General features: G+C 73.8%; 3 protein-coding genes across 3 annotated transcripts in view; 1 reads left to right on the top strand and 2 right to left on the bottom strand.

The window, feature by feature from the left end:
* The window catches only part of AURANDRAFT_65424 (hypothetical protein), a gene marked incomplete at both ends in the record, with an annotated part of 15,098 nt that extends 8,734 nt beyond the window's left edge, over nt 1–6,364 (bottom strand). Inside the window, 3 exons of the mRNA XM_009040248.1 lie at nt 1,748–3,005; nt 4,198–4,732; nt 4,950–6,364. Coding sequence (XP_009038496.1) covers nt 1,748–3,005; nt 4,198–4,732; nt 4,950–6,364 — 3,208 coding nt within the window. The remainder of the gene's footprint in view (nt 1–1,747; nt 3,006–4,197; nt 4,733–4,949) is intronic.
* Nucleotides 6,365–6,472: 108 nt separating this feature from the next.
* AURANDRAFT_71945 (hypothetical protein) lies at nt 6,473–12,442 on the top strand (the record flags this gene model as incomplete). The annotated part of the gene is made up of 5 exons (XM_009040284.1): nt 6,473–7,667; nt 9,173–9,640; nt 9,663–11,585; nt 11,878–12,045; nt 12,092–12,442. The coding sequence occupies 5 exons, from the start codon at nt 6,552–6,554 to the stop codon at nt 12,344–12,346; spliced, it is 3,930 nt and encodes a 1,309-aa protein (XP_009038532.1).
* FMD2 (hypothetical protein) lies at nt 12,425–14,168 on the bottom strand (the record flags this gene model as incomplete). Its single annotated transcript, XM_009040247.1, has 2 exons — nt 12,425–13,758; nt 13,931–14,168. 2 exons carry the CDS (start codon nt 14,144–14,146, stop codon nt 12,601–12,603), a joined length of 1,374 nt encoding a protein of 457 aa, XP_009038495.1.
* Nucleotides 14,169–14,939: the final 771 nt, after the last annotated feature.

Here is a 14,939-nt window from a genome sequence, read left to right as displayed (position 1 = left end):
TTCGGCCGGCCGCCGGTGCGCGCGCCGAGTCCGCCGCGCCGACTCCGCGGCCGCGGCCGTCGCCGGCGTCCATGGGCATCCAGGGTGGCATCGCGCCCCAGGCGACGTCTACGCAGGATCTCGTGCGCCGCGGCGGCGGCCGGGGCCGGCGCGCGCGCGTCCGGCGAAGCCGCCCTCGCCCCGAAGAGCATGAGGCCGACCACGAGCTCCGGCTCGCACGACGTCGCGCGCGCTCGCCTCGAGAAGCGACGAGCAGGCCCGGCCGTGGCGACGTGTGTTCCTCGCCTGGAACGACGCGCGCGGCGTGCAGCGCTCGGGGCCGAAGCCGGAGAGCATGCTCTCGATCGGCGCTGACTTCTCAGCGCTGTGCGCCGCCACGGGCGTCGTCGCCGGTCGGCGTCGGCCGCCGGCCGACCTTCTGGCCGTGACGAGTAGGGTATGGCGGTACTACTCAGTCGGATCGCTCGGGATCGCCCCGGATCGCGCGGGATCGCGCGGGATCGCTCGGGATCGCTCGGGATCGCTCGGGATCGCGCCGGATCGCCGTCGGGATCCCGGTGGCGCCGGCCCTAGGAGGTCATGAAGGCTTCATGAATCTGTGGTGCCGTGCGATCGAGGTCGATTGAAGGTGCTCGCCGCTCACCGTCGCCGCCGCGCGTCGAGCAGCCGTCGCCGCTGAACGCCAAGGACGCGCACGCAGCCCTCCGCGCGCTCACCGACTTCGCCGCGCGACGAGCCAGCCGTCGCCGCTGAACGCCGACGCGCACGCCGTCCTCCGCGCGCCGCGCGGCAGAGCCCGCTGCGTCGCCGCCTCCGCGCGGTTCCCCCAGCCGCCGACGATGGCGCGCGCCTGGACGCACGTCCTGCTCCTCGCCGGCGCCCGGTGCGCGCTCCTCGATTCCCTCCTTGCGTCCCACAACACGGGCGGCGGCCCCACGGTGTCCATCCCCGCGGCGAACCTGTCGCTGGCGCTGGGCTCGAACCGCGGCCCCGACGTCGCGGTCTTCTACTACTCGCCCTACGGCGAGGCCGGCTCGTACTCGCGGCAGGTGCTGCCCCTCTGGGACGAGGTCGCGAAGTGGCACGCGTCGCGGCGCACGAAGCGGCTCACCGTCGCCAAGTTCTCCTGCGAGGCGTCCGCGGAGCACCGCCGCGTCTGCGCCGCGGCCGGCGTGCGCCAGTACCCGACGATCACGTACTACGCGCACGACAAGCTCCGCTTCGGCCCGCTCTTCGGCGCGCGGCGGTCGGCGCCGCCGCTCCGGTCCGTCAACTACCGCGGCATCGCGCTCTACGAGGCGCTGCGGGACTGGACGGTCGCGCTCCACGGCGTCTCCGAGGCGCAGCGCCTCGGCGACTGGGTCAAGCAGCTGCTGGGCTGGCAGCGGAGCCCGCGGGACCTCGAGGTCGAGGAGCTCCGCGCGGCGCTGCGGGCCCACGAGGCCGCGGCCTTCGACCGGAACCTCGAGGCGAACATGGCGCGGCTCCGGGGCGAGCTCGCGGACAAGCCCGTCGAGCCCAAGCGCGCCGCGGCCGCCGCGAGCGCCTGGGAGGACCTCGTCGAGAGCATGCGGAGCGAGCCTCCGGCGGAGGCGGCGAAGACGACGACGACGGCCGCCGCGGCGACGGCGGCGGCGCCGGACGCGGCGGCGGCGCCGAAGACCGCGGCCTAAGTCCGCTTAGGGCGCGCGGCGGTTCGCGCGGGGGTCCAGGAACAGGTCCGCGCACATGTCCGCCTCGTGCGTACGGCGCTCGCGCGCGTGCCAGGCCTCCTTGAGCTTCGCCGCGTCGGGCCAGGCCGGGTGCCACACGCGCCGGTCGCAGGCGCCGCAGGAGAGCGCGAAGGGCGGACCCGTGAGCGCCTTCTCGAGGCACGCGTAGTGGAACCAGTGGCCGCAGAGGGCGCGCGTCGGTTCGTCGCCCGCGGCGGCGGGACACGCCGGGTCCTCGGGGAGCACGCGCGCGCCGCAGCACTGGCACGTCTCCTCGGGCAGCCGCGCGGCGAAGTCGTCGACGAGCGCCTCGACGGCGGCGAACAGCGACGGCACGGGCGGCGCCGCGGCGGCCTCGGCCGCGGTCGCCGACAGCGCCGCGTGCGCCGCGGCGTCGCGCGCGCCCTCGAAGCGCGCGAGCGTCTTCAGCTCCCGCTTCGCGCCCCTGCGCTCCTCGCGGCCGTGGGCCGGGACGCCGCGCTTCGTCCTTTCCGCGCCGACGTCGCGCAGGTCCGCGATCTTCTTCAGCGCCTTCATGTCCCACTTCAGCGATCGAAAGTGCGCCCCGCTGGCCGTCACGCGGGGCCCGCGGTCGTCGCCGGCGCCAAGGCGCGCGGCGGACGCGGCCACGGGGTCGCTCAGGCGCTTCGCCGCGTCGACGTCGGCGCCGGCCGCGCAGCGGCGCACGAGCTCCCTCACCTGCGCGAGCTGGACGTCGACGAGCGGCCGCGAAAAGTCCGACGCCCGGACGGCGAGTTCGACGCCCGCGGCCGGGTAGTCCGCGGGCACGGTCACGGAAAACTCGACGGCGTAGGCGCCCGTCTTCGCCGCGAAGCGCGCGACGCCTTTCGCCGGGTTCGCGCCCGCCATGCCGCCGCCGCGGCGCTCGCAGAGCAAAGCGCAGCGCCGCAGCTCGCGCCAGCAGGGCACGAAGCGGTTGCCCTCGAGGAACGCGCGCGCGGCGGCGGCGACGGGCGCGAGCGCGCCGCGGCCCTCGGCGGCGGCCGCCGCCGCCGCGTCCTCCGCGGCGGCGAGGATCTTCTTCAGCAGCGGCGGCGGGTAGGCCGGGTTGCGCACCTCGACGACGGCGGCGGTCGCCGGGTAGCCGGCCTGGTAGTGCAGGATGACCTTGATGCAGCGGTGCGGCGTCACGACGACGCGGAAGCTCGTGAGCGCCGGCGTCGCCGACTCGAGCACGTCCGCCGCGTCGGGCAGGACGAAGGCCGCTTGCTCCGTCGCCGCGAAGCTTGCCATTGCTGCCTCGCCTCGGTGTTCGCTGTCGTCACGTCGCGTCTGCGAGCAATGCGGCTGAGTCGCTGTGGTCACGTCGCTTTTACGAGCGGCTGAGTCCTTGACAGCGCTCAGTGTTCCGAAGCGCCTCCACCTCCTCTCGATGCCGCGGCACTGTGCGACTCAAGGTCGGCCGGGCAGCCTCACTGGCAGCCTCATCTACCAGCCTATGGCGCCATGCTCGTGCGGGCGCTCACCATTGTGCTGCCGTATTGCGTTGGGCAGCTCATGATGAGGCATTGGACACGCTGGGCGAGCGTCAAAGTCAAAGTCGGGATGCAATGAAGACCCTCGTCCTCCTCCTGCTGCCGTATTGCGTCGCCAAGGAGTTCCCGCTCACGAGTCGCTGCTACAAGGCGCACCGGCAGACGCTGCGCGGCGGCAACAACAGCGAGCAGTTCGGCTGGCCCTTCGACAGCGACGGCACGTCCTGTGGCTTCTTCGACGAGGCCGGCGAACCGCTGAAGCCCGCGGCCTGCGTCCAGGAGCACGGCCTCCACCGCTTCGTCGCGTCCCACGTGCGGCGCGGCGACGCCGTGCTCGAGCTCGGCGCGCGCTACGGGACGACGACGTGCGCGGCCGCGCGCCGCGCGAGGACCGTCGCGAGCCTCGAGCCGGACGCGGCCGTCCTCGCGGCGCTCCGCGGCAACCTCCGGCGCCGGGGCTGCGGCGGGGCGACGGTCTACGAGGGCGCGCTGTCGCGCGAACGCGGCTGGCGCCTCGCGGGCCGCGGCTACGGCGCGCACCTCGTCGCCGGCGGCGACGACGGCGCGCCCGTCGCGAGCCACGCCGTGGAGACGCTCGAAGCGGCGCACGGGGGCCGCTTCGACGTGGTCATCGTCGACTGCGAGGCCTGCGTCGCCGGCATCTCCGACGAATTCGCGGGCCTCCTCGACCGCGCGCGCGTCGTGCTGCTCGAGCTCGACGGCGACGACGGCGACCCGCTCCTCGCGCGGCTCGAGGCGCGCCACGGCCTCGTCGCCGTCGAGGTCGTGTCGGGCCCGCGGCGCGTCGCGACCGCGGCGCTCGTGCGCGGCGGGCGGCGGTGCGCGCCGCGCGACGAAGGCGGCTGCGCGTGCGCGCTCCGGGCGGCGACGCGCGCGTCCCGCTGCGGCTTCCCCTGCCTCTGCGGGCCCCCCTGCGGCGCTTAAATCGGCGACGCGGGCGTCGCGAAGGCGGCGGTGGCGGGGCTCACGGCGCCGCCGCGGCGGTGGCGGCCGAAGAGGCGCATCGGCGATTTCGGGTTCGCGTCCTCGTCGGCCCAGCGCCACTTCGCGACGGCGTAGGTCGGCGCCAGCGCGTCGACGGCCGTCATCTGCTTCCGGAAGTCCGCCAGGACGTCGTCGACGTCCTCGAGGAGCGCGCGCTTCTCCCGCGCCTCGATCGCGCGCGGCGGCGTCGACGGCCGTCGCCCGTCGCGGAGGTCGGCGACGTCCGCGCGGTCGTCGGCGGCGGGCGCCTCGACGGCGGCGGGCCGCTCGACGACGGCCGGCGCGACGACGGGCGGCGGCGGCCGCTCGACGTCCGGCGGCGGCGGCGGCGGCGGCTTCGGGGGCCGGCCGCGCCGCGCGATCGCCAGCGGCGTCAGGCAGCACCCGCAGCAGAAGCAGCAGATGAACGGGTAGAGGATGTAGAAGAGCGTGGAGTCGCGCTTCCGCCGCACCTTGCGGAAGGCGCGCTTCACCCAGAGCTCGAAGGTCTTGTCCTTCCTCCGCTTCCGCGGCGCCGACCTGTGTGGAAACCAAATCTTCAACCCGAATTCAATGTGCGCGCACGCGACAGTTTCGACGCAATCTCTTCGGCTGTGCTTCGAGAACTCGACGAGAGCAATCGATCCGTCCAAAAATCAGCCGAATCGACTTCGATTTGACCGAGTTAGAGAATTCTGAAGTTTGGTCAGGACCACCCAAACCGGTGGTTGAATTCCACACAGGCGTCGACGGGTACGTGTAGTTCGCGACGCTCGTGGCCCCGCGGAGCCAGGCCGCGTCGAAGCGCAGGATGTCGACGGCCACGGGCAGGTCGGCCGCGTAGCTCTTGAAGATGGCGTCCAGGACCCCGAAGTCCGACGCGTTGACGGCGTCCGCGACGAACGCGTCGACGACGTCGCCGGCCGCGAGGAAGTCCGAGTCGCCGCCGCCGTCCGCGGTGAAGTTGAACGAGAGGAACGCGTCCGGCGCCTCGTAGCTGTAGCTGTAGGTCTCGTCGAGCCGCCGCTCCGCGTAGGAGTAGGAGTAGGCCGTCGGCGCGGCGCTCGGCGCGGCTTCTTCGCACGCGCAGCACGCGTCCGCGGCGGTTTCGCCGTCGCCGCCGACCTTGGCGCAGCGCGCGTCCGGCTTCTCCGCGACCCAGGCGCAGTCCTTGGCGTCGTTGCCGTCGAAGGTCCAACTCTCCGAATCCGCGCAGGGCGCGGCGCTCGGCGCCGGCGTCCGCGGCTGCGTGGCGCCGCGGAGGTCCGCGAAAAGGGTCGCGGCTTCGTCGTCGACGACGGACAGCACTCGCACCAGCGTCTTCGCCGTCGGCGGCGTCACGAGGGCCGCCGTGACGTTGGCGAGGCCGCCCGTGATGCGCACGGGGAAGGACGACGCGATGACCACGGCGAAGGGCGGCGGGCTCGTGGGCTCCTGCGTCGGCCGATACGACGGGGCCGCGCTCGGGGCCGCGGTCGTCGGCGGCTCCGTGTACTCGCTCCCGGGCAGGCCCGGGTCCGGCCGCGGCACGGGCGCGAAGGTCGTCGGGCCGGCCGTCGCCGACGGCGCGGCCGTCGTCGGCGCGTAGGACGGCGCCGCGGTCGTCGGCGAGGACGACGGCAGCGCGGTCGTCGGCGTCGCCGTGGGACGGGGGCTCGCGGTCGGCTGGGGGCTGGTCGTCGGCGAGAACGACGGGCTCGCCGTCGTCGGCGCGGCCGTCGACGGCGTCGGCGTCGGCGCGGCCGTCGGGTCCTCCGTCGGCGCGGCCGTCGACGGCGCCGCGGACGGCGCGGCCGTCGTCGGCGCGGCCGTCGTCGGCGACGCGGTGGGCCGGTGGGTCGCCGTCGGCGCGCCCGTGGTCGGCGCCGCCGTGCTCGGCGCGTAGGTCGGCGCGTAGGACGGAGACGTCGTCGGCGCGAAGCTGGACGTCGGCGCCGCCGTCGACGGGCTCAGGGTCGGGTCGTGGCTGAACGACGGCGACGCCGTGGGCGGCGACGACGGCGCGACCGTCGGGCTCGCGCTGTAGGACGGCAGCGCCGTCGGCGCCGCCGACTCGTCCGCGGCCGCCAGGAGCCAGCAGCACGCCAGCGCTCCCAACGACGAACGCATCGCGCCGGCGTCCGCGGCCGCCAGGAGCCAGCAGCACGCCAGCGCTCCCAACGACGAACGCATCGCGCCGGGAAGGACTGTCGCAAAACGGCGCGTTGCGGTGAGGGCAGCCTCAGCGGCAGCCTCGGCCTCGAGCCTTTGTTGAACCAGAGATTGAACTCGTGCCACAAGGACATGGACTTGTGCTAGTCCTCACTTTTGCGCAGGGGCTCGCGGAGCCTGCCATTCCGCGTCGCGCGTCGCCTCCTGAATGAAGCGCTTCCTCAGCGGCGGCGGCGCGCCGGCGAAGGTCGCACGGAAGGCGGCGACGCTCGCGCCCCGCGGCGACCCGCGGACCATCATCTGCTGGAACGTGGAGAACTTGAAATCGCGCGCGACGCAGAACCGGCGCGAGGTGCGCGACTTCCTCGGCGCCTGCGGCGCCGACGTCGTCTTCCTCTCGGAGGTCAAGCTCGCCGCGCACTGCGACAAGGGCGCGAAGAAGGGCGACGGCGCGCCGAGGAATCGGCGCCGCGTCAACGACAAATTCCACGACGACAAGGTCCAGTGCGCCGCGCTCCTCGACGTCGGGCCCTTCGCGGCGCCCATCTACTCGCTCGCGGACTGGCGCTACGCGGGCACGTGCTGCCTGCTCCGGAGCGACGGCCCCGCGCCGCGGCGCGTGTCCTTCTCGCTGGAGCCGCCCGACGCGCCGCCGGCGAGGAACTCCGTCGCCTTCGCGGACGACCACGACCCCGACGGCCGCGTCATCGTGCTCGAGTACGAGACGCTCGTGGTCCTGCACACGTATTCGCCGAACAACGGCAACGACGCCAAGTCCTTCGAGCGGCGCCGGCTCTGGGAGGCCAAGGTCCGCGCGTTCGCGGAGGCCGTCCGCGTGCGCGGGCGGAGCCTCGTCTACGTCGGCGACCTGAACTGCGCGCCGACGGACGACGACCTGAGCCACCCCGCCTGGTTCCGGGCGTGGAACAGCAACCAGCCGGGAAAACGCCTCGGCAAGGACCGCGAGCGCCTCGAGGCCGACGACGAGGGCCAGCCGGGCTGCACGCCGCGCGAGAGCCGCTACTTCGACGCGCTGCTCCGGGCGGGCGGGCTCTTTGACGCGTTCCGGGACGCGCGGGGCGCCGGCGCCGGCGCCGCGACGATCGAGGGGCCCCACTTCTCCTGGCGGGGGCCGCCGGGAAGGGATGGTTTGCCGGAGACGGGAAGGTACTACGGCAAGGGCATGCGCATCGACCACGCGCTCGTGTCCACGGGCGTCGCCGTCGAGTCCTGCGACCTGCTCGGCCGGGGCGTCGGCCGCGACGGCTTCATGGGCTCGGACCACTGCCCGCTGCGGCTCGTGCTGCGCGGGTCCGCGGCGCCGGTCGCGCCGGTCGCGCCCGCGCCGCCGCCCGCGCCGCCGCCGCCCGCCGCGCCGCCCGCCGCGCCGCCGCGACCGGAACCGGCGGCGGCGCCGTCCGCGGAGCCGGAGTGGACCTGCGCCGTCTGCACCTTGCTCAACGCGGAGGCGTTCCTCGCGTGCGACGCGTGCGGGACGCCGCGGCCGTCGGCGTAAGCTTAGGATCGCGACGTCCCCTTGCGCCTCAGCCGCGCGTTTTCGCGGAACAGCGCCGCCCAGTAGCACGCGACGCTCTCCTCGCTGAGCAGGGCCGCGGCGCGGCGGTCGAGCTCCGCGGCGGCGCGGCGCGCGGGCGCCGGGTCCGCCCGCGCCTCGTCCATGACGCGCTCGAGGTCCGCGACGTCCGCCGCGGGGACGACCGTCGCGCCCGGCTCGATGAGCGCGTCGTAGAAGAATTCCTCGTACTGACCGTCGGGCACGACGCCGCCGGCCGCTTTGGGGAAGACGATCGCCGAGCCGCAGTGGACGAGGCGCTTCAGCCGGCCGGAGCACGCGGAGCCGTGGAGGTAGAGCGCGAAGGCGTGGCGGCACTGGTCCTCGGCCCCGACGCGCGCGTCGCCCGCGGACAGGCGCACGTCGAGGAGGTCGGGCCGCGCCGACGCGAGCCTGCCCGCGGCGGCGCGCGCCTCGTTGCCCGGCCCGGCGACCTTGCCCGCGAACCAGAGCCGGTCGTCGCCGCTCTTGTTCGCGTTGTCGCGGAGTTTCGCGACGACGTCGTCGTAGTCGACGCCGAAGGACGGCGCCTCGGGCGCGAGGACGCTGAGGCGGTCGGCTCTGCGCGCGCAGAAGACGTGCAGCGGCGCGTGCGACGGCGCGGCCCCGTCGGCGTGGGCGAGGTCCGGCGCGTGGTCGCTCGTCGAGTAGAGGATCGACCCGTCGGGGACATCGCAGACCTACGTTAACGTTAACGTTCGTGGGGAGGTTCGTCGCGTTAAGACGCCGCCGCGGACCGTTTCCAGCGCCCGCTTCAGGTGGGCGTAGGCCTTGTGGCCCCGGCCCTTGTAGCCCTTGGGCTTGACGCGCGCGACGGCGAGCGTGCCGTTGCGGGCGCCGAGCCACAAGTCGTCGCCGACGGCGGACCGCCGAGCCGCGCGCGCGTCGACCATGGCGTCGGTGATGCCCGTCGCCTCCCAGGGCGCCAGGTCCCTGGCGATGCGCGCGAGCAGGGGCGCGTAGCGCGCCTCGCACTGCGCCAGGGTCACGCTGCATGTCCGGCGCTCCATGGGCGGCGCCACGCAACGATCCGACGTCGACGAGCGGACCCAGGCGCAGGGCAGGTCTTCGTCCACGGGCATCGCGAGCGTCGCGGCGACGCACAGCCACGCGCGGAGGGCCATCGCATGCTCACATCATCTCACAGGGGTGCCCAAAAGAGGTGCCCATGCGCTGCCCGTTGGGCCGGAGTTGCCCCGCACCGTGGGCAGCCCTCCCGTTCGAACATCCCGAACGCAAACTGCCCACCGATGGAGGGCGCCGACGACGAGCGGAGCGCCGTGTCGTCGGACCTCGGCGACGCGTCCGAGGACGAGGAGCTCGGCGCGCTCGGCGACTTCCGGCCGTCGGCGCTGGGCCTGTCGCCGCCGCCCGGCCGCCTCTTCAAGTCGGCGTCGTCGGCGGCGTCCTCGTCGCCGACGCTGTCGCTGCCCGAGTCCTTCGACAACCTCGGATCCGTCGCGAGCGGGCCCGGAGGCGCGCCGCGGGCGCCGGGCAACTACCTCGAGTACGGCCTGCGCCAGCAGCTCGAGGCCGAGCTCCAGAGCGCGACCGAGAAAAGACACGCGGAGCGGGAGGCGTACGGAGAGCGCCTCGAGGCCCTCGGCCGCGACAACGGCCAGCTGCGGAGCCGCGTCGAGAGTCTGGGCGGCGAGCTCGCGCGCGTGAAGCGCACGCTCCGGGACCGGCGCGACGCCATCGACGCGGGGTTCCGCGACGGTTTAGTCGCACGCGCGCCGCGGCGAGGGCGGCGACGACGCGGGCGACGAGCGCGTCTTCGCCCTCGTCGAGGAGCTGCGCACGCGGCCCCTGGAGGAGCTGACCCTGCGCGAGCTCGCCACCGTGCGCGTCGTCGAGGCCGGCGACGCGAGCCGCGCGGCGCGCGCCGAGGCGGCGCGCGCCGCGGCGGACGCCGCGGACGCGCGGCGCGAGAGCGAGAAGAGCGAGCGGGCGGCGCGCGTCGACCTGGAGGCTTTGGAGCACCGGAGCCGCCAGCGCGAGCGGTCCCTCGAGCTCGAGCTCGAGAGCACGAAGAAGGATCTCGACGCGGCCTTGGCGCGCGTCGCGCGGTCGCGCGACGACGTCGAGGCGGGCCTGCGCACGGCGGCGAAGCTCGCGGACTGCGAGATCGCCAAGAAGCGCCTCGAGGCGCGCCTCTCCTTCCTCGAGGAGCAGCACGGCAAGAGTTTGGACGCGGTGAGGGACGCGTCCGCGATCGAGGGCGACGCGCTGCGGCGCATCGCGGCGGCGGAGCGCGTCGCCGAGGTCGCCCAGGCCGAGGCGGCGCACCAGCGCGCCGTCGCCGCCGCGGAAGCGAAGCGCGCGGACGGCGCGGACTACCGCGCGGCGCTGTCCGACGAGGCCGTGCGCGAAAAAAGGGTCGCGCTCGCGGACGCGCAGAAGGCGCTCGCGGCGAACGCCGACGACTTCCGGGCGCGCCTCGAGGACCGGTCCGCGGAGCTCGCGGCGGCAACGGAGAAGCAGATCACGATCATCCGCAGCGAGCGCGAGACGTTCGAGGGCCGCGAACTCGCGGCGCTGCGGGACGCGCGCGCGGACGCCGTCGAGGACGCGCGGCGCGAGCGCGAGGCGCGCCTCGGCAGCGAGCGCGCCGCGGCGTCGGCCCGCGCCGACGCCGCCGAGGCCGAGAGCCGCCGCGTCGCTGATATGGCCGAGGCCGCGGCGGAGCGGCGCGTGCTCGCCTACGAGCTCGCGGCGTCGTCGACGCGGCTCCAGGGCGCGGAGCGCGACGCCGCGGCGTTCAAGATCGAGAACGGCGCGCTCAAGGAGCAGGTCGACGTCGCGAGCCGGGAGGTCGCCGCGCTCGAGGAGCGGCTGGCGTCGTCGAGGCGCGAGCGCGACGCGACCGTCGACGGGCTGGAGCACAAGGTCCGCGCCTACGAGACGCTCGAGCTCGAGCTCGACTCCGCCGTGCTGCGCTGCGCCGACGGCACGCGGGGCGTCGACGCGAACGGGAACGTGCTCGCGTCGCCGGAGCTCCGCGACGCCGCGCTCGCCGCGGGCCTGAGCCGGCCCGAGCGGCGCGTGCGCCACGCCGTGCTCCTCGCCCAGAAGCTGCTCAGGACGGAGGCCGAGCTCCGCGAGTCGCTCCAGGGCGAGGACGGCGCGCGCGCGGCCGCGGCCGCCGCGGCCGCGGACGCCGCGCTGACAAAGTTGAAGCTCGCGGACGCGGCCAAGCCGACCCAGTTCCTCCTCAGCGCCCTCGCGGACCGGGACAAGGCCGTCGCGGCGCTGCGGACCAAGCTCCACCGCGCCGACAAGGCCGCGACGGACGCCGCGAATTCCGCGGACGCGACGGCGGAGCACAACGCGCGCCTCGAGACGGAGATCCTGCGCCTCGTCAAGCACCGCGACGAGCTCGCCCAGCTCCGGTCCGCGCTCTCCCAGCTCCGGGCGCAGCAGCAGCAGCAGCCGCCGCCGCCGCCGCCGCCGGGCGCGTACCCGCCGGCCGCGTACCCGCCGCCGCCGGGCGCGTTCGCGCCGCCGCCGGGCCCGCCGCCCGTGGTCCTCGCGCCGCCGAGCGCCGCGCCCTCCGGCGCGCCCTCGGCCCGGAGCTCGCCGCGCGGCATGCCCCCGCACACGACGCCGCGCCAGCCCGCGGCGGCGACGCCGGGCTACTACTCCCGGTCCCGCGCGGTCGTCCCGGAGGTCGCGTGACGTGTTTTGGCGTAAGCGGCTCTGTCCAGAGCGGACGCCGTGCTTTGCCGCCTCGAGGTCGGTATCAGCTGTCGGCGACGCTTGTACGGCCGAGGCCTTGCGGCCTGCGTCTGCTCGGCGGGCGAGCAATTTTCTGCGGTGGCCACGACTGCGATTCGCCGAGGCCAACAAAATTCGACTCCTTCGTCGCAAAAAACGCGCGTCTAAACGCGCCGGAAGCCGCTCGCCTCCGCCACCCAAGCCCTCGCCGCCCCCGCCCGAACCGACAATGGCCGAATTTGAGGAGACGCAGCCGGAGGAGACCAAGACCGAGGCCCCGACCCGCCTCGAGACCCTCAAGATGTCGCTCACGGAGTACGCGGAGTCCACCAAGAGCTACACGACGGAGAAGTACGAGAAGACGAAGACGCTCGTCAACGAGACCGTCGTCGAGCCGTACGCGCGCGCCGGCGTCGGTTCGCGTCGATCGGACGTCCGAAAACGAATCCCGCTCGCAGGTCGAGCCCGCGGTCAAGTACGTCGGCGACACGTACGAGGCCACGGACAAGAAGGTCAAGGAGAAGTACGCGGGCGCGAAGGTGTACACGGTGGAGACCTACGAGTCGTCCAAGGCCTACGCGGGCGAGACGTACGAGTCGGCCTACGCGACGGCGCTGTCCTACGTGCTCAAGATCAAGGCCGCCCTCGGCTCGCGCGACAAGGCGCCCGAGCCCGTCACCGCCGAGGCGGTCGAGGAGCCCGTCGCCGTCTAGGCGGTCTCCCCCCCCGCGACCGCGTCGCGGCCTTCAGGCGCCGCGGCGGAGCGTCGCTCCCGTGAATAATGCCCCTGTGATATGATCAGGCTTTACCATTGGATTCTATCGACATGCGGGGTATGTGCACGCCCCCCGCGGGTAGGGTGCTTGGGTGGGTGTCGAGCGGGGGGCGGGACTTCTCGAGCGCGGCCGCCGTGGGTGTCGAGCGGGGGACGGGGCTTCTCGAGCGCGGCCGCCGCGACTCTCGGGCTCTAGGGCGCGCAGGGCACGCAGCGGTCGAGCTTGGCGTCGTAGGGGATCGCCGCCGCGGTGACGTCGGACTCCTTGGCCTGCGTCGTCTCGACGCGGACGCCCGCGGCGAGCATCTCGAGCGCCGTGCCCGAGGGCCGGACGTCGCGGTCGAAGATCGCGAGGGGAACGGCGAGCGTCGCGACGGCGTTGGGCACGTCGACGATGCCCGAGAGCCGCCCCTCGCAGGGGCAGCAGCTCAGGAGCAGGTAGATCTGCTCCTCCGTGTAGCCGAACTGGGCGAGGTACTTGATGCAGTTGAGCACCGCGCGCTTGTACGCGAGCGTCGCGTCGAGGAAGTGCTGCTCGCCGCGCTCGTCGACGCAGATGCCCTCGAAGACGAGGTACTCGGAGTAGCGCGGCTCGAGGGGGCCGATCTCGAAGAGCGGGTTCACGCTCAGCGGGCTCGGGCCGACGGCCGGCAGCAGCTTCATGCCGCCCTTGATGACCGTGCACTTGAGCTCAAGCCACCCCGACATCTCGATGGCGCCGCAGAAGCTCACCTCGCCGTCGCCCTGGGAGAAGTGCATGTCGCCCATGGACAGGTTCGCGCCGGGCACGAAGACGGGGAAGTAGACCGCGCAGCCGCGGCTCAGGTTCTTGATGTCGCAGTTGCCGCCGTTCTCGCGGCCGGGCACGGTCCGCGCGGCCTCGGCGGCGACGGCGGCCCAGGACGCGTGCTTCGCGCCGTGCTTGAAGTGGCCGAGCTTGCCGAGGAGCGCGCCCGCGGGCTCGGGCAGGCACGCGAGGGGCCGCGTCGCGAGGCACGAGCACAGCGTCTTCTGCTTGCCCGTGCCGAGCTCGTCCTGGAGCTGCTTCTCGCGCGCGTTCCACATGTCGAGGAGCTCCTTCGACGGCGCCGTGCCGATGAGCCCCGGGTGGATGAGCCCCGCGAACTTGACGCCGGGGATGTGGCGCGACTTGCAGTAGACGCCCTCGAAGTCCCAGCACGCCTTCGTCGCCTCGGGGTAGTGGTCCGTGAGGAAGCCGCCGCCGTTGTCCTTGTGGAACGTGCCCGTGAAGCCCCAGGTCTCGAGCGCGCCGAGGTCGAGGATCTCGACCTTGAGCAGATCGCCGGGCTCTGCCGTCTCGACGGCGATGGGGCCCGAGAGGTAGTGGACCTGCGGGCGGATACGCGCGTCGAGACCGGCGGACGCGTCGAGGCGTGGGGGACGCGTATAGACCGCGTCGAGGGCGAGCGGTCGCGCGTCGAGAGGTCGCGGACGGGGGAGCGCGTCGAGAGGTCGCGGACGCGTCGAGACCCTGTCACGCGTCGGGGACTCGGGGAGCGACTTGACTGAGATCGACGCCCTTCACGTCGTCCGCGCTGTCGTCGTTCTTGATCTGGCCCCCCGTCCAGTCGATGCATTCGACCTTGAAGACCTCGCCTTCTTTCACCGAGGCGACGGCCGGAATATCCGGGTGCCAGCGGTTGTGGAGCGGCTTTTCGGGATCCTGCTCCCAAGCGGGCTTCGAGACGTCGACGGAGATGAGCGTGGGCGCGACCATGGTGTATGCGGGGCGTCGGAGTGTGAAGCCAGACCAAGATCGGCAGATTTGCCGCAGGAGTTTCTGTGCAACAGCGATCGCAGACTATCGACCCGCTAAAATCTCGACCACAACACACACTCTTTACAGCGAGAGCGTCAGGGGGCCCTCCGCGGCGGACTCCTTGAAGTGGGACTCGAGGACGGCGACGAGCGCCCCCTTGAAGGGCTTGAGCGCGCCGGGCGCCGCGCCGAGGCGGGCCGCGACGATCCCGCGGAATTCTTTCGGCTTGACGTCGCCGCGGACCACCTGGGCGCGCAGCGGCGGGCCCCGAGGCGGCGCGGCGGCGGCGGCGCGGTCGCGCTCCGCGGGCGCCGGCGGCGGAGCCTCGGCGCCGGCCGACGCGGCGTCGCACTCCGGCTCCGTGGCCGTCTCGAAGAGGTCGTGGGCCATGGGCCGCGCCGCCGGCGCCGGCGCCGGAGGAGCCGGCGCCGCCGGAGCCGGCGCCGCCGGAGCCGCGCGCCCCATGAGCCGCTTGAGCTCGTCGACGTGCGCACCCCCCTTACCTGCGTAGTAGCCGCCGTGTTTCTTTGCCCAGTCGCGGACGCCCTGGAACGCTTCGACGACAGAGCCCTTGGCGGCGAAGTCGGCCGCCGACTTTGTCGTCGTCAATCTATGCTCTCCAGGTTTTTGCCGGCCGTTGGCGACGCGCACCTCGCAGACGTAGCAGCGGATGACGCCGTCGGTCACCGTGAACTGGCGCCGCGGGACGCCGTCCTTGTCGACGAACTCGTTGCGCACGGTCGCGCCGCAG

The sequence above is a fragment of the Aureococcus anophagefferens genome (genome assembly GCF_000186865.1).
Source record: "Aureococcus anophagefferens unplaced genomic scaffold AURANscaffold_14, whole genome shotgun sequence".
Classification (NCBI taxonomy): domain Eukaryota; class Pelagophyceae; order Pelagomonadales; family Pelagomonadaceae; genus Aureococcus; species Aureococcus anophagefferens.
The sequence above is the reverse complement of the archived record's forward strand: the minus strand, read 5'-3'. Positions and strand labels throughout refer to the sequence as shown.